The following is a 22,165-nucleotide window of genomic DNA, read 5'->3' on the forward strand; positions in this document are numbered from 1 at the left end:
TATATATATATAATGCAAAACGACCTCAAGGAACCGCAGTAGTGTTTGTCTGCTTAAGGCAGAGTTACGCTGTATATTGCATTTAGGGAAATAACTTGCATTGTGCTTTTTTTAAAAAAAAAAAATAAGAAAGAATTTATAATCATCTAACAAAGGAGTGTAACAGAGTAACGTTACGCCAGCGCAGGGTATGTTTTTGTCACTCGTATTTATTGTGACTCTAAATCTTTGATAATAAAACGAAAACTTAAAAAAAAAAAAAAATAAAAAAAATAAAATCCCACTAAAACCTGATAGTCAGTCTCAATGGAGGGAGAATCTGAACTCGGTAACTGTACATTGTATTGTGAGGGATTTTTAGTATTTGAATGACAATAAACAAATGGACAAACTCTCGCCTCCGCCTCTTCTTTCGGGTGGGTCGCTCCGTGCACGTCGCCTCCAGGGGATGGTGCCGGGCAGGGGGCTGCAGGTGGCCACCGTGGCTCCTTTGGTCATCGTCCCAAAATAAATTTGGGTCGCTTTCCCCAAAATAAATGAGGATAGGAAAGGAAGGGGACAAGGAGGTGAAGCTGATGCTTTGAAACTAAAAGCTGCAAATGGATCCACGCCTTCTGTGTGATCGCTGTTCTGTGCCTGGCACCCTCTTCCCCACATCCTATGTGGCTCGTGGCAGAGTCTGACCCCAAAAGAGCGTGCAGAAGATGCAGGAAATTCTCCTCCAGTGGTGTGTCCGTGCCTTGGAAAAGGGGATGGGATCTGGAGAGCAGCAGTGGGGGTTTGGTGCTTCCCAACTCCAAGACCTGCGCACATCTCACTGTGTTCCTGCACTGTTTGAACAGATGGATGAGCTTGGCTAAATCCCCAGCGTAACTCAGCCGAGGTGTGGAAGACCCCAGCGGATCCCTGCCCTCCTGGTAGCGGGCAGAGGGACGTAGATCATGAATTTAACGGGATCGTTGCCATCTGTCCCATCAGCACGTGCCGTGGTGTAAGGAGGAAGGTGCCCTTTGGCTGCGCCCTCGCGAGCCGTCCTGATGGAAATCACCACGGGAGGAAAAGTGGCTTGGTTTGGATGAAAGGAACAGCTTTTGGCGCCGTAGAACCTGGTTTTGGAAGGGTGAGAGACAAAGTGATGGGAGCAGCACCCTGGTCCTGCGGGATGCAGGCAGACCCCACGCATCCATCACAAGGAAGCGGAGCCACACTGGGACAGCCCCAGGACACGTCCGCATCGCCACCAGCTGAGCCCCGGAAACATTTGCTGCTCATTTTGGGGTGGGAGGTGGTGGTTTTGGGTCCTTCACAGGCTGCTTCTGTCCTTCGGGAACTGGAAAGCCTCCAGCTCTCCAAAAACACCAGTCCAGGAGCCAGTTGAATTCAAGCTATTTCGTGTTCCTCTGAGCTGTTTTAATTGCTGTGCTGCTGGAGGCTCGTCCCAAGTCCTTTTATCCAAAAGTGCTGAAGTGCAGGCTATTGGTGCCGGGCTATTTTGGTCCCAGAAGCACAGAGCTGCTGGGGATTCAAGCAGAAGATGCTGGCACCAGCTGAGCCTGGCACGCTCGAGGGGGCGGCAGGAGCACGGTGCCATCAGCGAGAACACTGCAGGAAGGTCCTGTGCCCTGGATCGTCATCTCCTGTGCATTTTGCCTCTGCTAATTTAGGCATTGCTGGCATCCAAGGGGTTAAATCCCCTCCAATCCACCCTGATAAATCCCAATTCAGGCTCCTGGTTAGGAAATAGCTGCCCCCAGCCCACCCCCACCACCCTCCGCTGCTGTTGGGGGCAGCATCCTGCCCGTGCCACGGTGCCTGGCGTAAAATCCCCCAGGGAGGGTCGGTGCTGGCCTCTTGTCGGGCACAAAGAGCTGACACCGCTCGCTCCCATCCTACAAGGGCTTGGCCCGGTCCCAAAAGCCCTGGCGCGATGCGGTGGCTGCGTAAGAGCGGGGCAGGATTGCATCAGCCCCCACCGCGCTCCCCGGGCTGGGGACGGCCACCGGTGTGCGGCTGCCTCCTGCTCTGGGACGCGGTGGCTGCTCCCTGTCCTCCTGCACTGCCCTCGGCCACGGGCAGGATGGTAAAAGCTGGGGCCAGAGCAGGTGAAAGTGGGAAAACCCGGTGCTTCGAACACAGTCCTTGCTTTGAAATCCAAGCACGAAGCGAGGGAGCCCCTCTGCTCCATCACTGCAGCCACGATTAGTGTAAGGTGTGCCAGTGAATGCATGAAACGCCCTCTGAAATACAAGTAAAATCTTAAAAACCTGGTTTTCCTGCTATTTTCCCCCCTCCAGCCCCTGGCCATGATGCTGAACAGCAGCATCCGTGCCTTTGGGGCCGTCTGACATGGGGAGGGGGCGGGTGGCTGGCCCTTGCCGTGCCTTTTCCTTTTCCTCCCCCTTGCTCCCGGGCTCCTTTGGATCCATCCAAGCTGCTCCCTCCAGGCCAGTGGGGTGGGAACGGTGAGCAAGTGCTCGGCAAAGGCCTTAATAGGCGCTTGCCTTAATAATTATTTGAATGAGGAATTCCGCTCCTAAGGATAAGGGATGTTTGCGTAAAAAGGGAATTTGTTGGCCAAGATGAGCCGTGCAATAATTACTTCTAAAAAACAAAATTTCTTGGCTTTTTGCAGTAATAATGGCACGAGATGTAGCCACCGCAGGGTGCTCTGCCCGGTGGCTGTCATCTGGCAGAAAAAAATCCCAACTCCTTGAAGTCTGGTGCTCGATTTGGAGCAAGGTGAGAGCCTCCGGCTCACCTAAATTCAGGTCTGTGACAGAAACACGCGGGCTGCCGTGAGCTGCGTTTGATCCATGCTTTGGCATGGCTGGATGGAGCAAAGGCAGCGAGGAGCAGTGGCCATGGCCATAATTTTGGGGCACCCAACCCCAAACACAGCTCCCAGCATGTCCCTGCCTGGGTGCTGTCACCTCTCTCTGTCCTCGTTGTGCCCCCCCAAAGGCTGCCCCATCTGTCAGCCCGGCTGCTCCCGGAGCATCCTCAATGGGATGGTTGTGGGACAGCACTGGGGGGGGTGCTGGGGGGCTGGGAATACTGCTCAAAATGCACTGGGGCTGCCTGGGGATGGGATGGGATGGGATGGGATGGGATGGGATGGGATGGGATGGGATGGGATGGGATGGGATGGGATGGGATGGGATGGGGATGGGGATGGGGGCTTGGAGATCCGGAGCCTGGTGCTGCTCCTTGCAGCGGGGCTCGGAGACGCGGCTCATTGCAGGATAAAGACACGGGGTGCTCAGATGGGGAGGTAGCACCCGTGCAGGACGTGCTCTTTCATCCCATGAGCATCAGGAGCTCCCCTTTGCTTTTGGGCTGGAGATGTGCTGCCGATGCTGCAGCCCGGAGCAGGCGGCTCCTGGGGCTGTCGCAGTGCCATCAGCCCAGGGGGGGCACGGAGCCACCTCTGCAGGGACCCTGCCTGGGTGCCCTCAGCTCAATTCTTCAACAGCACCTGCAAGAAAACAGCCGGGCACTGGGAAAGCTGAGCCTTGGGACCCTGCTGCAGGAAACCTGGTGGCCGCAGGGACTACAAATCCCCCGGGGTGACCCAGGACAAGGAGCACGAGGCTGCCCTACACCCGGGGCGCACCCACGCACCCTCACCCCTGCCCCCCAGCCACCACCTCTTGCACGCTCGCCTCGAGCTCGCCTTGCACGCCCTGGTGACCGCGGCCAAGCCTTCGCCTCCCCCACTTTTCCCAGCACTCCCTGGCCCTGCCCGCGGGCATCGTTTGGCTCCGGCGCCGTGCGCCCCTGCCAAGCGCCTCCGGGGAGGGCGGCTCTGCCCACGCCACCCGGCTCTGCCCCAGCTGCGGGCAGGGGGTGCGGGGGCTCTGGGGGCTCTGGGGGCTCTGCTCGTTAATGCCTTGGCCCCAGCACGCTGCAGCCACCCCAGCAGCTCGGAGGCTTGTGCCCAGCAGCCTTGGCCAGGCCAGCTGCAAAGTTATTAAATCCCTGCAGCCACCAAGGGATTACGGGCGCGATTAGGGCTTAAGACAAGGGTGACCTCGATCTGGAACGCGGGGCGGCTGCAGAGCCGGGGGGGGGACAAAGCTCTGATGGGAGCAGCGCCCTGGGACACCGTGCGCCAGCCCCGGCCACTGCGGTGGCACGGAGGCGTTGGCACAGCCAAGGGCACGGGGGCTCACCGGGGGGCTCCGGGCCACGAGGGCAGGAGGAGGCCCCCTGGGGCTGTCAGGGCTCAGCCTGGGGGTGCTGGGGGGGTCGGAGCACAGCTGCTCCGGGGGATGCACTGAGCCTGGGTCCTGCTTGCTGCTGGGTGAATGCTTTTGGTGCACGCCTGCTTGTGGGTGCTTATTTGTGGGTGCACAATTTTGGTGCACAATTGTGATGCAATTTGCTCGTGGGTGCCCAATTTCGGTGCAAGCTTGCTCGTGGGTGCAGTTTTTTTGGTGCACAATAATTTTCGGTGCATGATTTTTGGTGCATAATTTTGGTGCAAGCTTGCTCGTGGGCGCCCAATTTCGGTGCCCAATTTTAGGTACCCAATTTTTTGGTGCCCAATTTCGGTGCCCAATTTTCAGTACCCAATTTTTTGGTGCCAATTTTTCGGTGCCCAATTTTTTGGTGCCCAATTTTTTGGTGCCCAATTTTCGGTGCCCGATTTTTTGGGTGCCCCCCCCATGGATACTCCCCTGTAGCTGGGTTCCAGGCTGGTGGGCCCCACCCCCTCTCCCTCCACCTCCATCGCCCCTTTAAGAACCCCGCGCGCGGCAGGAGCGGGGCGGGGCCGGGGGCGGGGCCGGGGGCGGGGCCGGGGGGGCGGGGCGGGGGGCGGGGCTTTCCCCTCCCTTTGCCGCCGCCGGTGGCGGCTTCCGGTGGCGCGCGGCGGAAGTGACGCAGCCGCGGCGATGGCGGCGCCGAAGGTGAAGCAGGACATGGCGCCGCCCGGCGGCTACGGGCCCGTGGACTACAAACGGCACCTCCCGCGCCGCGGCCTCTCAGGTAGGAGCGGGCCCGGTGCCCCCCCCGGTGCCCCCCCGGTGCCCCCGGTGCCCGCTGACCGCCGCCCCGCAGGTTACAGCCTCTTCGCGCTCGGTATCGGCAGCCTCCTGCTGGGCTACTACACCATCGTCAAGTGGAACCGGGAGCGCAGGTGGCGTGCGGAGACCCCCGGTGATCCCCGGTGCCCCCCCGGTGCCCCCTGGTCCCCTCCCGGTGCCCCCCGGTGCCTCCCAGTTCCCCCCAGTGATCCCCGGTGACCCTCGGTCCCCTCCCGCTTCCCCCCAGTGCCCCCTCGGTGCTCCCCCGGTTCCCTTCTGGTGACCCTCGGTGTCCCCCGGTTGCCTCCCGGTTCCCTCCCGGTGCCCCCCTGGTGACCCTCGGTCCCCTCCTGGTTCCCCTCCGGTTCCTTCCCGGTTCCCCCCCGGTTCCCTCCCGGTTCCCCCAAGTGCCCCCTCCCGGTGACCCGCGGTGACCCCCGGTTCCCCCCCGGTCCCCCCCCCGGTTCCCTCACGGTTCCCCCCAGTGCCCCCTCCCGGTCCCCCCCCGGTGACCCTCAGTGCCCCCCAGGTTCCTTCCCGGGTCCCCCCCCGGTGCCCCCCCGGGTTCCATCCCCGGTGACCCCCGGGTCCCCCCAGTGCCCCCTCGGTTCCCCCCGGCCCCCCTCACGGTCCCCCCCCGGTGATCCCCAGTGCCCCCCAGGTTCCTTCCCGGTGCCCCCCCCCGGTCCCCTCCCCTCCAAGCCCCCCGGTTCCCCCCGTTCCACCCCCTGACCCCCCCACAGCCCCCCACGGTTTCCCTGAGCCTCTCCCCGGTGCCCCCGAGCCCCCCCCCCCCGGTACCCCGAGCCCCCCCCATCCCATTTTTCCCCCCCCCTCAGGCGGCTGCAGATTGAGGACCTGGAGGCACGGATCGCGCTGATGCCGCTGCTGCAGGCGGAGGCCGACCGCAGGTAGGGCAGCACCGGGGGGGGGGGGTTGGAAAATCCCGGCGGGGGGGGCTCCGTTGTGACCCCCCCCTCCCGGTACGACCCCCCCCCCGGGCACGGTCATTGCCTCTCTTGCAGGATCCTGCGGCAGCTGCGGCAGAACCTGGACGAGGAGGCCAAAATCATGAAGGACGTTCCCGGCTGGAAGGTTGGGCACCGGGGGGGGGGCTTTTTTTAATTTTTTTTTGGGGGGGGGGCAGCACCCTGGGGTCACCCTGTGATGGGCACAGCGATGGTGTAAATTTGGGGGGGGTTGGGCACCAATTTTCCCCGAGGTGGCTGCCTGGGGGGTGTGGGTACGGGCTCTGCCCCCCCTCCAGTGACCCCTCGCCCCCCCCGGTGCCCCCCCCCGTTTTTTTTTCCCCCCCCCCAGGTCGGGGAATCCGTGTTCCACACCAACCGCTGGGTGCCGCCGACGCTGGACGAGCTGTACTACCTGCGCCCCCCCACCCAGATGGACGCCGAGAAGTTCGGGCTGCAGTACTACGTCTGAGCCCCCCCCCCCCCCCCAATCCGCCACTTGGGGGGGGTCCTTGTGCCCCCCCCGGGGGTCTCCTGTGTCCCCTGGGGGTGTCCCCCCCCCCCCCCGAGCACCCCCCATTAAACCCGTGTGGATACGTGGCCGTTTCTGTGTTGTCATCAATTTTTTAACCCCCCAAAAAATTTGGAAATCCCCCCCCCACGTTTATAGGGTGTCCATTTCTCCCCCCCCCCCCCGTGCTGCCCCCACAGCACCCAAAGAGGCTGGAGGGGGGGGGGGGGCAGCACCCTGACACCGCCCCCCCCCTCATCTCCCATCCTGGGGGGGGGTTGGGGGCAGGGCGGGGGCTGCAGCCCCCCCAAAACATGCTGGGGGGGGGGACACTCCCCAAATCCCCCACATCGGGGACTTCTCGGTGTCACGGTTGGGAGCGGGGGGGCCCTGAGGGTCCTGAACCCCCCCCGATTGGGGACCTGAGGGTCCTGAGCTCGCCCCTTTGCGCTCGCTGCTGCAGCGTCCGCAGGGAGATTGGGGTTAAACCCTCTGGTTTTGGGGTTTTTGGAGGTTTTGGGGGGCGTTTTGGAGGGTTTTGGAGTGATTTGGAGGGTTTTGGGGCTTTGGAGGTTTTTGGTTTTTTTTGGGACGTTTTGGAGGTTTTTGGGGGTTTTGGGGTGTTTTGGAGGTTTTTGGGGCTTTGAAGATTTTTGGGGGTGGTTTGGAGGTGTTTTGGGGTGGTTTGGAGCTTTTTGGGGTTTTTGTTTTTTTCCCATCACTGGGAGAGGGACGGGGGGGGGGGGGGGCGTGTTAGGGGGGGGATTTGGGGCGTCCCCATCACCGCCCCTCCCTACAGAGCTCGTGGGGATGAGGGGGGGGGTCCCAAAGCACCGCCCGCGGGGGCTGCTCCCGGAGGATGGGGTGGGGGGGGGGGGGTCCGGGTGGGGCGGGGGCAACCGGAGCCGCCTCCCCCGGGCGGCACCGCGCAGCTCCGGGGGGGCCGCGCCGCTGCCACCGCTCCCGCAGGGCTCCGCCGGTGCCCCCCAGGTCCCGGTGCGCCCCCCCCCCAGGTCCTGGTTCCCTCTGGTCCCGGTGCCCCCCCCCCCGTGGTCCCGGTATGAGCTCCGCGCCCGGCCCCTCCCGGGAGCCCCCCCGGTATCTCAGGTGAGTCCCAGCCGGTCCCGCGGACCCCCCCTCAGCCCCGGGGAGATTTTTTTTTGGGGGGGGGGGGGGTTATACCTGAGTCCTGCCCCCCCCCGGTGCCCATCACCGTGCCGCCGGACCCCCCCCCCCGGTGGAGCTGAGCCCCCATCCCCACCGGGACGTGCTGCGGGAGGGGGGGGGCTGCAGCCCCCGGGGTGCCCCCCCACCGTGCGGGGAGCCCCCCCCGGAGCAACCGGGACCCCTCCGGGACCCCCCCCCAACCCTCCAGGGGATGCGAGCGGGACCCCGGGTGGGCTCCGGTGCTCTGCGCCCCCCCCCCAAAACACCCCCGGGATGCTGCAGGTGGCGGTGGGGGGGGGTCGGGACCCTCCCCCCCGGATGCTCCGAGCCCCCCCCCCGGGACCCCCCCCGGTGCTCCCGAACCTCTCCGGATGGGGACGCGGCACCTCGGGCCCCCCCCCGCGTGTCCCCCCCGGGGGCACCCAAGGGTGCTGCCGGCTCGACCCCGACCCCCCCCACCCTTCCGAGCCCCCCCCCCTCAATAAGACCCCCCCGAGCCGCGGGGGCCGGTACCCAAACGCCTCGGTTGCCAAAGCAACCGCATCCCGGGTCGCCATGGATGCGGCACGAAGCGGGGGGGGGCGAACGGGGACCCCCCCCCTCAATGGGACAGGGGTTGGGGAACGGAGCGGGGATGCGGATTTGGGGTACGGAGCCCCCCCCCCCCGGGGTGCCGGGGGGAGCGGGCAGGGAGGTGACAGCGGGGGGGTGCCCTCCGCCATCCTGTGCCCCCCCCCCCAAAGAGGTTTTGTCCTCCCCCAGTTCGTGGAGGTTGGGTTCAACTGGGCCGGACTGGGCTGTGCTGGGTGTCTTTGAGCCGGGGGGGGGGGGGACCAGAGCCGGGTTTGCCCCCCCCCCCCCCCCCGGGACATCCCTTTGGGGATCCTACAGGTCCCATGGGGACGGCACAGTGCGGCGCTGGGGGCTGTGCGCTTTTTTTGGGGGGGGGCGCAGCTCCCAAACTGGGCACCAGTCCAGGGCCGTGGCAGCCCGGTGATGTCCCCCCCCCGCCCCCCCGGGGACAAGGACATCGGGACCGGGCTCAGCTTTTCCCTGCCAGCAGCAATTAGGGGCGATTTTCGCCCCCCCCCGCCCCCCCCCCCGCATCCCGAGTGCCAACACAGCTGCGGTGGGGCCGGCCCCCAGCGGCTGCTGCCAACGCGGGGGGGGGACCTCGGGGCTGGATGTGTCCCCTTCTTGTGTCCCCCCCACTCCTCCCAGTTTGCCCCACAGCACCCCGCTGTGTGGGACTGGGGCCGGGCTGGGACTCACTAGAGGGCACCAAAGGATTGGGAACTGGGGTGGGATGGGGATGGAACTGGGATGGGATGGGACTGGGATGGGAACTGGGATGGGGATGGGATGGGAACTGGGATGGGACTGGGACTGGGATTGGGATGGGGATGGGATGGGAACTGAGATGGGGATGGGATAGGATGGGAACTGGGATGGGATGGGAACTGGGATGGGGATGGGAAGGGACTGGGACTGGGATTGGGATGGGATGGGAACTGGAATTGGGATGGGATGGGAACTGGGATGGGGATGGGACTGGGATTGGGATGGGATGGGATGGGAACTGGAATTGGGATGGGATGGGAACTGGGATGGGGATGGGACTGGGATTGGGATGGGATGGGATGGGAACTGGGATGGGAACTGGGATGGGGATGGGATGGGAACTGGGGTTGGGATGGGGATGGGATGGGAACTGGGATGGGATGGGGTCGGACTGGATGGCCAGCACTTGGGGACCTGTGGGATCTGCCGGGGTATCCAGGGGGTGTATGGGGGGGTCTGTGGGGTCAGCCAGCACATCAGGGGTCTATGGGGTCTGTCAGGACAGCCAGGCGATGGGGGCTGTGGGGGCTGTGGGGTCTGCTAGAATGGCCACGCCATGTCACGTCTATAGGGTCTATGGGGTCCTGCAGAGGGTACCCCCCAGGACCCCGTCCCCATCCCCTCCAGCTCCTGGGTAGCACCACCCCAGCGTCCCCTCCTACAGCCTGGACCCAGCGAGGTGCGCACCCCAAAATCAGAGCCCCCGATCCCATTGTGTAACGATCCCATTACCCCCCCTGCTCCCACCCGACACCTCCAGAACCCCGCGCTCCCACAGCACCCATGGGTGCTGGCACCGGCACCGTGCCGGGGCTCCCCGGGGGCCGTAAATTTTCCTCCCAGCGCTTTGGGGAGCTTGGTGCTGGCTTCTCCCGGGGCTCCGATTTCCCCGTCCCTCCCCAAAAAATCCCGGTGGTGGGGGCTTGGCCGCGGCACGCGCTGTTCCCATCGGCGCAGGTGAGCCAACAGATGGGAGCAATTATTGGCCCAGCCCAGGCTCCCCGACCCTGCCAGCTCCCGGGCTCGGCGGCGGGCGAACAACCGCGGCATTGTTCGCTTTTATGTAAGAGCACGAGAGCCCGGAGAGCCCGGGGACGCTGCCAGGGCCGTGCCTCGCCCCAAAAAAAAAACGGCCGCGACCCCGCGCGGCACCGCTGCCAGCCCCAAACTGGGCACGTGGCAAGCGCAGGGGGCTCTTTCCACGCTCATCTGGTCCCCAATTTCTTCCCGAGCCACGCGTGTCCCCTGCCCTGGGTGTCCCCCGGGGGATGCCCGTGTCCCTGGGGATGGAGTGGGGTCCCCAAGGGGTTCGGTGAGCGCCCCGGGGACGTCCCCGTCCTCACTGCTGCCCCATTCCCCGCAGCAAGGCGGAGGCGGAGGCCATCGAGAAGGAGCTGCTGGAGGATTACCGCTTCGGGCGGCAGCAGCTGATCGAGATCTGGGGACACGCCTGTGCCGTGGCCGTCACCAAGGTGAGGGAGGCAGCAGGGCTGGGGACACCCCAAAAGGGACAGGGGCTTCGCTGCCAGCCCCGTCCCATCCCACCCCATCCCATCCCACCCCAGGGAAGGTGCGTGCAGGCAGGAGGGTGCCGGGGGGCAGTGGGGGGGTCCCCATGCCCTGGAACCACTCGTGCTGGGAGCCTGGATGCTCGAGCTGGGTGCGAGGAGGAGGAGGAGGAGGAGGAAGCAGCGATGCTCCGGGCAGTGGAGGTGCAGCACCAGGGGCAGCTTCGTGCCTCAGCGGGGCAGCGAGCTCTGCTCCCTTGGCTCAGCTTTTCCATTCGAGGCGTCGGGGCTGCTCTCTGCCCTCCTATTTTTAAGGGCACGGACTTTGCCCGAGGAGCAAAAAATATTTGGGTGTCGGTGGTCAGCGGGGCTGGCTCAGCCCCACGCCTCTCCCCCGGGGCACCCACAGCTCGCAGCATCCCCAGCTCCACCGTGAGCATCCTCCTCCTCCTCACGGGTACCACGAGGGGAGAGCATCCCCAGGGACCCCCAGCATCGTCCCCTCCCCGGGCTGCCCCCAGCGCATCCCCAGGAGCCCCGAGGCAGCTGGAGATGCGTTCGGGGCCGCAGCCAAAGGCAGGGCCAGGGCTGGGCGAGCGGGGCTGCGTCCAGAGCAGCAGCGGCTGCGAACTGGCCCTGCTGCCTCTCGGGGCTCCGGTGTTTGGATTGAAGCGGGAGCCAAGCTCGGCGAGCAGGAAAAAATCTGTCAATGGATAAACAGAACCTCCCCGGGCAGGCTGCTGGTATGTGGAGCGCCGCCGCCTCCCAGCAGGCTGGCGGGGAGCCCCGGCCCGCTGCGGGCACCGTCCTCACCCCATCATGGGCACCGTCCCCACCCCACAATGGGCACCATCACTGTCCCACCATGGGCACTGTCCCTGTCCCGCTGTGGGCACCATCCCTGTCCCACCACGGGCACCGTCCTCATCCCACCACGGGCACCATCCCCATCCCATCACCTGCACCATCCCATTCTGGGAATCATCTTTCCAGCCACGGCACCATCCCCATCCCACCGTGGTCACCATCTCTGTCCCACTGTGGCCCCATCCCCGTCCCACCATGGTCCCCGTCCCCATCCCACCACCATCCCCATCCCCATCCCACCATGGGCACCATCCCTGTCCCACCACGGGCACTGTCCTCATCCCATCATGGTCACCATCCCCGTCCCACCGTGGTCCCCACCCCCATCCCACCATGGTCCCTGTCCCCATCCCACCACAGTCCCCATCCCCATCCCACCATGGGCACCATCCCCATCCCACCGTGGTCCCCGTCCCCATCCCACCATGGGCACTGTCCCCGTCCTGCTGAGGGCACCGTCTCCATCCCACCATGGCACCATCCCCATCCCATCACCTGCACCATCCCATTTTGGGGAATCATCTCTCCAGCCACGGCACCATCCCCAATCCACCATGGTCCCCATCCCCATCCCACCACGGTCCCCATCCCCATCCCACCACGGTCCCCATCCCCATCCCACCACATGCCATTTTCCACCCAATCCCTGCTCCCCCTTCCCCTGTTCCCTGCCACCTCCCCGGCACCGGGTGCCACCCCAGGGCCCTTTCAGGGGGCTGGGTGCCGCGGTGCCACCCCCGGCTCCTCTCCCCCAGGCCTTCCCACTGCCGTCCCTCCCGCGGAAGCAGCCCACGGTGCTGGTGGTGTGCGGCCCGGCGCAGAACGGTGCCATCGGGCTGGTGTGCGCGCGGCACCTGCGGATCTTTGTAGGTATCTTCCTCCCCTCCTCCTCCTCCTCCTCCTCCTCCCCGAGCACCCGCGGGTGCCTCAACGCTGCCTCTCCACCACGCAGGACTACGAGCCCACCATCTTCTACCCCAAACGCTCCCCGGACCCCCTGTACCGGGACTTCACCACGCAGTGCGAGAAGATGGACATCCCCTTCCTCTCCTACCTCCCCACCGAGGTGAGCCCCGGCAGGAGCTGCCCCCCCCTCTCTGCCTGATGTGCCTCACCTTATTATCTCATTATTACCCTTGTTATTTCCCCCCCCCGGCTCTGCTGGGAGCCCGGGGATGCCATGAAATCCAGCGGGCGGCCGCCGCGCCCCGCCGCCGGCCCTGCCTCCCCGAGCCCCCGGCTCTGTTGTTGTTGGAAGCGCCGGGCTCCCTCGGAGGAATGTGACCTGAAATCGCTGTCCTGGCCGGGCTGCACGCTGCGTTTCCAGCCCGTTGCATCCCTCTCTCTTTAACTGGGGGGGGGGAGGATTTATTTTTTTTTTCACCACTTGCTGCGCGCATCCAGTGATGGAGGGGAAAGGGATGCCCCCGTTGGCACCGTTCCTATGCTTTGGGGATAGGTGGGGGGGCTTGGGGACCCCCCCAGCTGCCTGTTGTCTGTCCCCCCCCCCAGGTGCAGCTGATCAACGACGCCTACAACGCCGTGGTGGACGCGGTGCTGGGCGCCGAGGCGGAGCTGGGCGAGGGGAGGGGGCCCTGTGCCGGCATCCTCGCCACCCTGAAGCACGTCCGCATCCCCATCGTCAGCCTGGACGTGCCCTCAGGTCCGGCCCCGCACTCGAGACGGGATCCCCCCAGCCTGGATTTGTCACCCTGCCCACCCCCGGTGTCACCCCCCCCAGCGCGGGGACAGCCCCGGGGACCCCCCGCTGCCCCCGGCTTGGCAGCGTCCCCGCGGTTTGCCAGCAGCGAGGGCTGGCGGCGGCTCTCTGAGGATGCATTCAGGGCATCTCCAATAAATAACAAACTCCCCGAACTGAGACATGATGTAATTTGAAAACACCCGGGTGTCTGGTGGCCAGGCCTGGAATTGCCATCACCCCCCCTTCATCATTCCCCCCCCCTCCCCGCCTCTCTCCGCCGCAGCCGCTGCCGGAGGAGCAAACAGAAGCTCTCGACACGGCAGCTGGTGAATCCCCACCAAAAAAAACCCTGCGCCCTGCCAGGGACGGTGCAGAGGCAGGATGAGGCCAGAGCCATGCAGGGCAGCGATGGTGCCGGGTTCTGGGGGGGGCTCCGCATCCTCCAGCCCCACATCTCCACCACCTCGCAGCATCCTCCACCCGCGCGCAGGCTCGCTGCCCCCCTCGGCCACCCCCTGACCCCTTTCCCTGTGTCTCTCCACAGGGTGGGACGTGGAGGCCGGGAGCAGCAGCGGGATCAGCCCCGACGTCCTGGTGTCGCTGATGGCCCCCAAGCAGTGCGCCCGCCGCTTCCTGGGCCGCCAGCACTTTGTGGCCGGCCGCTTCGTGCCCTACGACGTGCAGAAGAAGTTCGAGCTCAACCCGCCCGAGTACCCCGGCACGGAGTGCGTGGTGCCCCTGTGAGCCCCGGCAATAAAGGGCTGGCAGCTCCTCGCCGTGCTCAGTGTCTGCCTGGGGACGTGGGACGAGTTTCGGTGGGCTCCCAAGGGTGGCCGGGGGGTCCCTGGCGCAGCCGCGTTGTCCCCATGGTGTGGCACCGTGATGGGGAAGGAGCCGGTCCCCGTCCCCGTCACCCCATGGTGCCGGGCTGAGCGACCCCAGGGGTTAATTAATGGGGAGGGCAGTGACGAGCCAGCACTGGGACTGTCCCCGTGTGTCCTAGCAGCTAGGGGAAAGGGTGTCCTCATCCCCAAAGTGTCACCGGGGACCTGGATCCCCAACGGTGCAGCTCCCGGTGCCGGGAACCCCGTGCCCTACATCAGCCTTGGTTTTTGGGGAGCACATCTCAGGGATGGGGCCAGCAGGGCTGCGGTACCCAACCAAATCTAACCACGATTTGGGGCAGCGCTGGGCTCCCCGCTCAGCCCCTCCCTGGTTCCTTCACCCCTTCTATCAAGGATCCAACGGGGCCACGGGTGCCGCGAGCTCCGCGCGGTCTCAGCTCGCTGGCGGGGCGCTCACACGTGGCCCAGGTCACGGCGCGGGCGCCCACCGGCCGTGCCCAGGCGCGGCGGTGCCAGGGGAGGGTTGGCACCCCGGCGCCGACCGCATGAGCTCAGAGGAAGGGCTTTCTGGGCTTTTTCCCTTCCCTCCCAGCCGCATTCCCAAGCGCATCCAATTTTAGCAGCTTTGCAAAAAACAAGCCCTCGAGTTTACCGGGCTGGAGCGGCGAGTGGCAGCGCGCGGCCGGCTCGCGGGGAGGGCTCCTTCCCGCTTCCCTCTTGACACCAAGCCAGCCCCGGCGGAGCTGCCGGCCCCGAGTGCCAGGATCCGATTTCTGCTGTCTGCTGGCGCGAGGGGGAAAGCCCTCCTATATAGACCTGCGGGGCGGCCGCGCTCGCAGTCGCGGAGAGGAGCGGCTGCGGCGTGGGCAGCCATGGGGGAGCTGCCGCTGGCTCTCCTGGCTCTCGCTGCCCTTCGCTGCGCCGGGGCGCCAGGTAAGATTTCGGCATTTTTAACGACGTCTCAGGGACCCCCTCCAGGAAAAATTTCTTATCCCCGTCACGCCATGGCGTGGGGCTGGGGGCTGCGCTGTGGGGCAGGACGGCAGTGCCGGGGATCGGCAGATGTTTGCTGGGGACAGAAATTTGTGACAGCAGCTGGGGAATTTCCCTCCTGTGTCTGCTTGGAGGATGCTCGGGGCTTTTTTCTGCCCCGCTCGGGAGCTTCCCCTTCCCCGGGGCTGTGACACCGGAGGGATGGGGACGTGCCCGGTGCAGTGTCCCCACCGGTGCTGCCTGATCCGGTGCTGGTGGCTGAACCTGTGTGGGAAACCCCACCTGGAATTGCTGTCAGGGGGGCTCGGACACATCCTGCCCTAAATGATGGACACCCCTGGGACTCATCAGCTGGCCACAAACCTTCCTGGGCTGTTATAGGGACATCGGCTCATCCCGTTCATGGCACAGCCCCAGGCATCCAGCTCCTCTCCGGGGAGCATCCTTCTGTCCGTCCCAGCTCCATGTGCTCATTGCACGGCCGAAACCCCGCTCACCACACCCAGGATCGGGGCAGGGCTGCCCCCAGAAAGCCCCGGTGTCCTGGGGTGAACTCCTTGGGGGAGCTGGGGCAGGCAGCGAGCCCCCCCCTGTGCCGGCTGCTTCCGTGCAGCACCTGCGATGCCCGGCTCAGCCTGCCCTGGGGGCTTTGCAGCCCAATTTCCTGCCGTGTCCCAGTTTGGTTGCTGGGGGCTGATCGTGCCGGAGCTCCTCACCCCCCCGCTGTGTCTCCCCTGGGGCAGCGGGGAGCTGGCAGGCAGCGTTTTCAGGCAGGCAGCCTCTGCAACACCACCACCAAACCCTGCCCCGAGCCCAGCACGATCCCCGTGCCCAGCCAGGGATGTCACTCGCAGCGTGACATCGGTGTCCAGGGCTTGGAGAGGGTCCTGGGGATGGGGGCGAGCCGGTGCCGGGGGCTCTCACCCTGTGCCTCCCCCAGAGTCCCTGGAGAACGACTCGGAGCCGGGCAAGAGCGGCGCCCCGGGGAAGCCCTGGAAAGCAGCCCCCAGCCTGGCAGACCTCGACCTGGACACGGCAGGTACGGCCACTGCGGGGCTGTCCCCAAGCCCCCACGGGATGCCACACCACTGGGGACCCACGGGACACTGTGCTGCTGGGGACAGAGCTGGAGCTGCTCTGGGACACCTCTCCCTTGCAATCCAAAGGGGCTACATGGAACCATGTCCCCCAGCGCCAGCCTGCTAGATGACACCTTCCCCTGGGGACAGTGGGGACACCAGGATCCCACAGTGGTGTCCCTTGGGGCTCTCGCAGCAGGGATGTGGTGGCAGCCCTGTGCACCCCACGCTTCCCATGCCACAGCACCCGGTGCTTTCAATCCCATGTGCTTTGGTCCAGTCGTCCTCTGCCCTCACAGCCCCAGGAGCTGTCCCCAGGGTGCCCCTTCCCCAGCCCCAGTGGCACCCGGGGCCACACCGGTGCATTTAGGGGCAGAGGATGCGCCCCAGCCACGTGCTCACGGGTGGCTCTGTCCCAGGTGGAGGGGCTGAGTGGACATCGTGGTTCAACATCGACCACCCCGGGGGGGACGGGGACTACGAGAGCCTGGAGGCCATCCGCTTCTACTACCGCGGGCGCGTGTGCGAGCGGCCCGTGGCCATCCAGGCCCGCACCACCGAGTGGGAGCTGCCCGAGGACGTGGGTGAAGTCGTGCACTTCAGCCCCAAGAAGGGCTTTCGGTGCGTCAACAAGGAGCAGCCGCAGGGCAAGACCTGCTCCAACTACCACATCCGCTTCCTCTGCCCGCTGGGTGAGTGCTGGTCCCCAAACCCCACTGGCATCTCTTGGGGGGGGGGGGGTCCGTGCCCGCTGTCCCCAGCTGGAGATGGTGAGGGACACCACCCCGGGGGCGAAATAACGATGGAGCTGGGCACGGGTTGGTCCCACGGTGATGGGTTCCCACGAACCTCCCCCTTCACCGACCACCTCTGCCCTCCCAGAGCACATCTACTGGTCTCACTGGTCCTCCTGGAGCCCCTGCTCGCGGAGCGCCTGCGGCAGCAGCGGCACCCAGACCCGCCAGCGCCGCTGCGTCAACGCGCAGGTGGTGGCCGCGCTGAAGGAGCTCAAGTGCAAGGGCAAGGCGGTGGAGCGGCGGGCGTGCAGCGCCGGCCCCTGCCCAGGTAGGGACCCCCCCGCCCTCCCCGCGCTCCCTCTGGCTCCCACCTGCAGCCTCCCCACCCTGTTCCTAAAGAGACGGAGAGGAGACGGCGACGGAGCCAAGCGCCGGCCCTTCCCCGGCCGCAGGAATGTCGGCGCTGGGCTGCGGTCTCCCGTCCTGGCTTTGCTGGCGAAGGTTTTTTTGCGCTTCGCTCTGCTCACCGGCCGGCTCCGGCTCAGCTCCGAGCCCCCGCGCGGGGGCACGGGCTGTCCCATGGGGCCTCAGCCGTGCAGCGGCTGCCCCCGCGCCGACGCGGCAGCTCCCCGGGCGATGTGCCCCCGCCTGCACCTCGTCAGCTTAATTGCAATAACAGAGGCTGAGCTTGTAAAAATAGCTTGGCAGGGGCGTGCAGGGCCGAGCCGGGGGCTGGATGGGGCACGGGAGGCTGGATGGAGACCTGTGGGGTGGGGACCCCATGGTGCCTGCGTCCCCTTTTCCACCTGCTGCAGCTCTGCAGCATTATCCCCTGTGCCGTGCCCCCTTCCCGGGTGGGGGGAGTGCGGTGCCCGATGCCCACCCGGCATCTCCCTGCAGAGCCCACGTGGACGGAGTGGGGTGCGTGGGGGCCCTGCTCCCGCAGCTGCGGCAGCGCCGGGACGCGCGTCCGCCGCCGGAGCTGCAAGAACGCCAAGAAGCTGCTGTGCGCCGGGCGCCCCGCCGAGGTGCAGAAGTGCCCCCCCTCGCCCTGCCCAGGTACCTGTCCTTGGGGACACGGGGACGCTGCTGACCCCACTGGTGGCGGTGGCCCCGGGGTCTCAGCGCCGTGCCGTCCCGCAGCCTGCCCCGAGCACACCCTGCAGGGCACCGTCGTCTCCGCCACCGGCGCGGCGCTGCCCGGTGCCCGCATCTACCTGGAGGGCCGCCCGCCGGTGCTGGTGGCCCGCAGTGACACCCGTGGCAACTTCCACGTGGCCGGGGTGTGCGAGGGCACCACCGCCAACGTCAGCGCCCACCGCGATGGCTTCGTCCTGGGACTGGCACCCGTCATCTCCAACGGCTCCGGCGTGTCGGTGGCACGCGTGACGCTGCAGAAGCTGGGTGAGCACCGCGGCACCGGGGGCTGTGCTGTGACCCCCTCGGGGTCATAATGGGGGGGGTTTAAGGAGCGGGGAAGGGGTCACCACGGCTGGCTGCACCCTCTGGTCCCTTCTCCCGCAGAGAAGCCCTACATGGTGCTGCACCCCAAGCCGAAGGTGCGGGTGGCCGGGCAGGAGGTGACCTTCTGCTGCAAAGCCTCGGGCACCCCGGTGCCCAAGAAGTACTACTGGTGAGTGGGTGCGGGCGGGGGGGGCAGGGGGTCACCCACCGCGTCCCCGCTCACCGTGTCCTCGTCCCCGCAGGTACCACAACGGGACGCTGCTGGACAGGAAGGTGCACAAATACGGCAGCCGCCTGGCGCTGCGGGCGCTGGTGCCGGAGCAGGCTGGCACCTACCACTGCAAGGCCAGCACCGAGGCGGGCGCCATCAGATCGGCACCGGCGCAGCTCACCGTGCTGGGTGGGTGGGCACGGGGGTCTTTGTGGGGAGGGCAAAGGTTCGAGGGCATTGCAGCATTCCCGGGAGCGTGGGATGGGCTTTGTTGGCGGCATCTCCATGAGATGGGGTCCCTAAATTTGTCCGTCTTCCCCAGCCCAGGGCCAGCAGAGTTGCAACCCGAAGCCGGAGCCCAGCCTCATCGAGCTGCCCGCCGAGTGCCGGCAGGACGCCGAGAGCTCCCGGTACTACGACGTGGGGCACTGCCCGCCGGCACCGTGCGCCGGGAGCCCGGCTGATGGGAAGCGGTGCGGGGCGGGCGCGCGGCGCTGCTGCGGCGTGCGGCGCATGGAGGTGCGGGAGATCCAGTGCGGCGGCTCCGTCCTGCCCGTCAAGGTGGTGGCCGAATGCGGCTGCGGACCCTGCGCCCAGCCCCGCGTCCTGGTGCAGGGACGGGTGACGGCGGCCGACACCGGGGAGCCCCTGCGCTTCGGGCAGATCTTCCTGGGGAGGAAGAAAATCGGCTTCACCGGCTACCAGGGCTCCTTCACCATCGAGGTGCCGCCGGACACGCAGCGCCTGGTGGCCCGCTTCGTGGACCGGCAGCAGCGCTTTGTGGACGCCGTCAAGGTGCTGCCCTTCAACAGCCGGGGTGGGGCGGTTTACCAGGAGGTGAAGATGATGAGGAAGAAGGAGCCGGTGGAGCTGGACGCCGGCCGGACCAACGCCATCCCGCTGGGCGAGGTGGGCGGCCAGGAGCCCGTCGGGGAGCTCGTCATCCCCGCCGGCGCCTTCCTCCGCCCCTCCGGGGAGGTTTTCAGCGGCACCGTCAAAGCCAGCGTCACCTTCCTGGACCCCAGGGACATCGCCACGGCCGGGGCCGCCTCCAGCGACCTGAGCTTCGCCAACGCCGAGGGCGAAATCGTCCCCTTGCGGACCTACGGCATGTTCGCCGTGGATTTTCGGGAAGGGGATTCGGGCGAGGTGCTGCAGACGGGGCCGGTGGAGGTGCGGATGGACGCGGGGCAGATCCGGATGGCGGAGCACCTGAAGAAGATGAAGCTGTGGTCCTTGAACCCCGAAACCGGCTTGTGGGAGGAGGAGGGCGTCTTCCGCCCGGCCAAGGAGAGGCGGGGGAAGAGGGAGGAGAGAACCTTCCTCATCGGGAACATGGAGATCCGCGAGCGGCGCCTCTTCAACCTGGACGTGCCGGAGGACCGCCGCTGCTTCGTCAAGGTCAGGGCTTACAGCAACGAGAAATTCAACCCCTACGAGCAGCTGGAGGGGGTGGTCATCAGCCTCATCAACCTGGAGCCCCAGCCCGGCTTCCCCGCCAACCCGCGGGCTTGGGGCCGCTTCGACAGCGTGGTCACCGGCCCCAACGGCGCCTGCCTGCCCGCCTTCTGCGACGCCCGGCGCCCCGACGCCTACTCGGCTTATCTCACCGCCACGCTGGGCGGCGAGGAGCTTGAGGCCGTGGCCTCCAGCCCCAAACTCAACCCCAACGCCGTGGGGGTGTCCCAGCCCTACCTGAACAAGCTGGGGTACCGCCGGCTGGACCACGACGACCCCAGCTTCAAGAAGACGGCTTTCCAAATCAACGTGGCCAAACCCGACCCCAACAACATCGACGAGACCAACGGCCCCGTCTACCCCTACCGCAGCCTCAAGGAGTGCGAGGAGGCGCCGGTGAGCGCCAACCACTTCCGATTCTACCGGGTGGAGGTGGACAAGTACGAGTACAACGTGGTGCCCTTCAAGGAGAGCGACCTGACCTCCTGGACCGGCGACTACCTGGCGTGGTGGCCCAACCCGCAGGAGTTCAGGGCGTGCTTCATCAAGGTGCGGATCGAGGGTCCCCAGGAGTACATGGTGAGGTCCCGTAACGTGGGGGGCAGCCACCCCCGCACCCGGGGGCAGCTCTACGGCCTTCGGGACACCCGCAGCGTGCGGGACGGGTTGCTGGAGAACAGCTCGGGAGCCTGCGTGGAGTTCAAGTGCAGCGGGATGCTCTACGACCAGAGCCTGGTGGACCGCACCTTGGTCTCCATCATCCCCCAAGGCAGCTGCCGCCGCACGGCCGTCAACGGCCTCTTGAGGGACTACCTGGCCCGGCACCCGCCGGTGGCCGACACCAACAACACGGCCGCCTTCACCATGCTGGCACCGGTTGACCCGTTGGGGCACAACTACGGCATCTACACGGTGACGGACCAGAACCCGCGCCTGGCCAAGGAGATCGCCATCGGCCGCTGCTTCGACGGCACCTCGGACGGCTTCTCGAGGGAGATGAAGTCGGAGGCGGGCACCGCTGTCACCTTCACCTGCCAGGAGAGGCCGGCGGGGCGCGAGAGTTTCTTCCAGCGCCTGCTGACTTCGCCGGCCGAGGCGCTGGAGGAGATCCGGCGCGAGATGGGGGCCGGCGAGCTGCGCCGCGGTGCGCCCCCCCCCGAGGTGCTGGACTTCGCCTCCGGCGTGCGAGCCCTCAGCCCCACGCCGACCCGCCGGACCCCCAGCAGCCGGCGGAGGATGGGCAGGACCCGGGCGCAGCAGTGAGCGCCGCGGTGTCCCCGTGCCCCCCCCTCCATTTCGCCCCCCCAGCCCTCCAATTTGCCCCTCGCTTTTACCCGCGCTCATTTATACCGACCGATGGGGAGGGGTGGGATAGGGGGGGACGCGGAGGTGCAAAGGGACATAGGGACATGTCTGGTGGGGGTTCTGTTGTGTCCCCCCCCCATGACCAAAGGACACTTTTCCCAAGGGGGAGGCGCCCCCGTGTCTGAGCCCGGCTCTCCCCCCCCCCTCTCCGGGTGCTGTCCCCTGCCCTCGCCCCCAGCCCCGTGCGGGGCAGCTCGTGGTGCTCACCCCCCGGCCGTAGGATGCGGCCCCTCGGGGGTTATTTAAAAAATAAAGAGAAAAAAATGCGGGGGGGGGGACGTGGGACACAAATAGGGGAGAGGGCTCGATGGGGAAGGGGTGCCGTGTGCTGGGGATTGGTGGCACCTGGGGGGTCCTCCTGGGGGAATCCTTGGTCCTGGCTGGACGCAGCAGCCCTTTGGGGCAGGATAAGGAAATATGGGGTGTCTTTTTGGGGGAAAAAAGCAAGGGTTTGGACAAAAAGCCCTTTTCTCCCTCCCGCATTGGGTGGTAGAGGCTTGGGTGCGGGCAGCGTGCTGGGGACCCCGGGCTCGGACCCCGCAGCTTCCACCCAAGCTCAGCGCTGGGCCTGATCCTGCACCCCCCCAGCCCCCCCTTGCCCCAAATCCTTTGCCCTCAGGGTGTGCATTTCACCCCAAAATCCTTTTCCCTAGGCAAAACCCAAGCCCCTTCTTCCAACCTCCCCTTTTTTCCTCGCCGCCAGCCCCCCGCGGGCAGAACTGGGGCAGCTCAGCACACGGTGGAGGCGGGAGGCGAGGGGGGGGCTTGGGGGGGGGGAGATGACGGCAGGACGCGGCCCCGGGCACGCCACCAATTTGTACATTATTTATTATGAAATATTGAAATATTGAAATATACGGTTTGTGTTTACACCCACGTGGCTGCTGGGTTTCTTTGGGCTGCCCACAACTTGGCGACAAAC

General features: G+C 66.2%; 3 protein-coding genes across 3 annotated transcripts in view; all 3 read left to right on the plus strand.

The window, feature by feature from the left end:
* Positions 1-6,597, plus strand: part of NDUFA13 (NADH:ubiquinone oxidoreductase subunit A13) — a 91,216-nt gene extending 84,619 nt beyond the window's left edge. The window contains exons 2-6 of the mRNA XM_068661480.1: positions 4,895-4,989; positions 5,062-5,140; positions 5,867-5,938; positions 6,053-6,122; positions 6,348-6,597. Coding sequence (XP_068517581.1) covers positions 4,896-4,989; positions 5,062-5,140; positions 5,867-5,938; positions 6,053-6,122; positions 6,348-6,467 — 435 coding nt within the window. The 5' untranslated portion in view covers position 4,895 and the 3' untranslated portion in view covers positions 6,468-6,597. The remainder of the gene's footprint in view (positions 1-4,894; positions 4,990-5,061; positions 5,141-5,866; positions 5,939-6,052; positions 6,123-6,347) is intronic.
* Positions 6,598-7,360: 763 nt separating this feature from the next.
* Positions 7,361-13,863, plus strand: YJEFN3 (YjeF N-terminal domain containing 3). The gene is made up of 6 exons (XM_068661509.1): positions 7,361-7,613; positions 10,378-10,486; positions 12,145-12,255; positions 12,342-12,455; positions 12,902-13,052; positions 13,636-13,863. Exons 1-6 carry the CDS (start codon positions 7,366-7,368, stop codon positions 13,833-13,835), a joined length of 933 nt encoding a protein of 310 aa, XP_068517610.1. The 5' UTR covers positions 7,361-7,365; the 3' UTR covers positions 13,836-13,863.
* Positions 13,864-14,577: 714 nt separating this feature from the next.
* CILP2 (cartilage intermediate layer protein 2) lies at positions 14,578-22,119 on the plus strand. The gene is made up of 9 exons (XM_068661627.1): positions 14,578-14,869; positions 15,870-15,968; positions 16,428-16,700; positions 16,891-17,073; positions 17,646-17,804; positions 17,889-18,149; positions 18,270-18,378; positions 18,452-18,609; positions 18,743-22,119. The coding sequence occupies exons 1-9, from the start codon at positions 14,809-14,811 to the stop codon at positions 21,139-21,141; spliced, it is 3,702 nt and encodes a 1,233-aa protein (XP_068517728.1). The 5' UTR covers positions 14,578-14,808; the 3' UTR covers positions 21,142-22,119.
* The last annotated feature ends 46 nt before the right edge of the window (positions 22,120-22,165 follow it).

The sequence above is a fragment of the Anas acuta genome, chromosome 26 (genome assembly GCF_963932015.1).
Source record: "Anas acuta chromosome 26, bAnaAcu1.1, whole genome shotgun sequence".
Taxonomy (NCBI): Eukaryota; Metazoa; Chordata; class Aves; order Anseriformes; family Anatidae; genus Anas; species Anas acuta.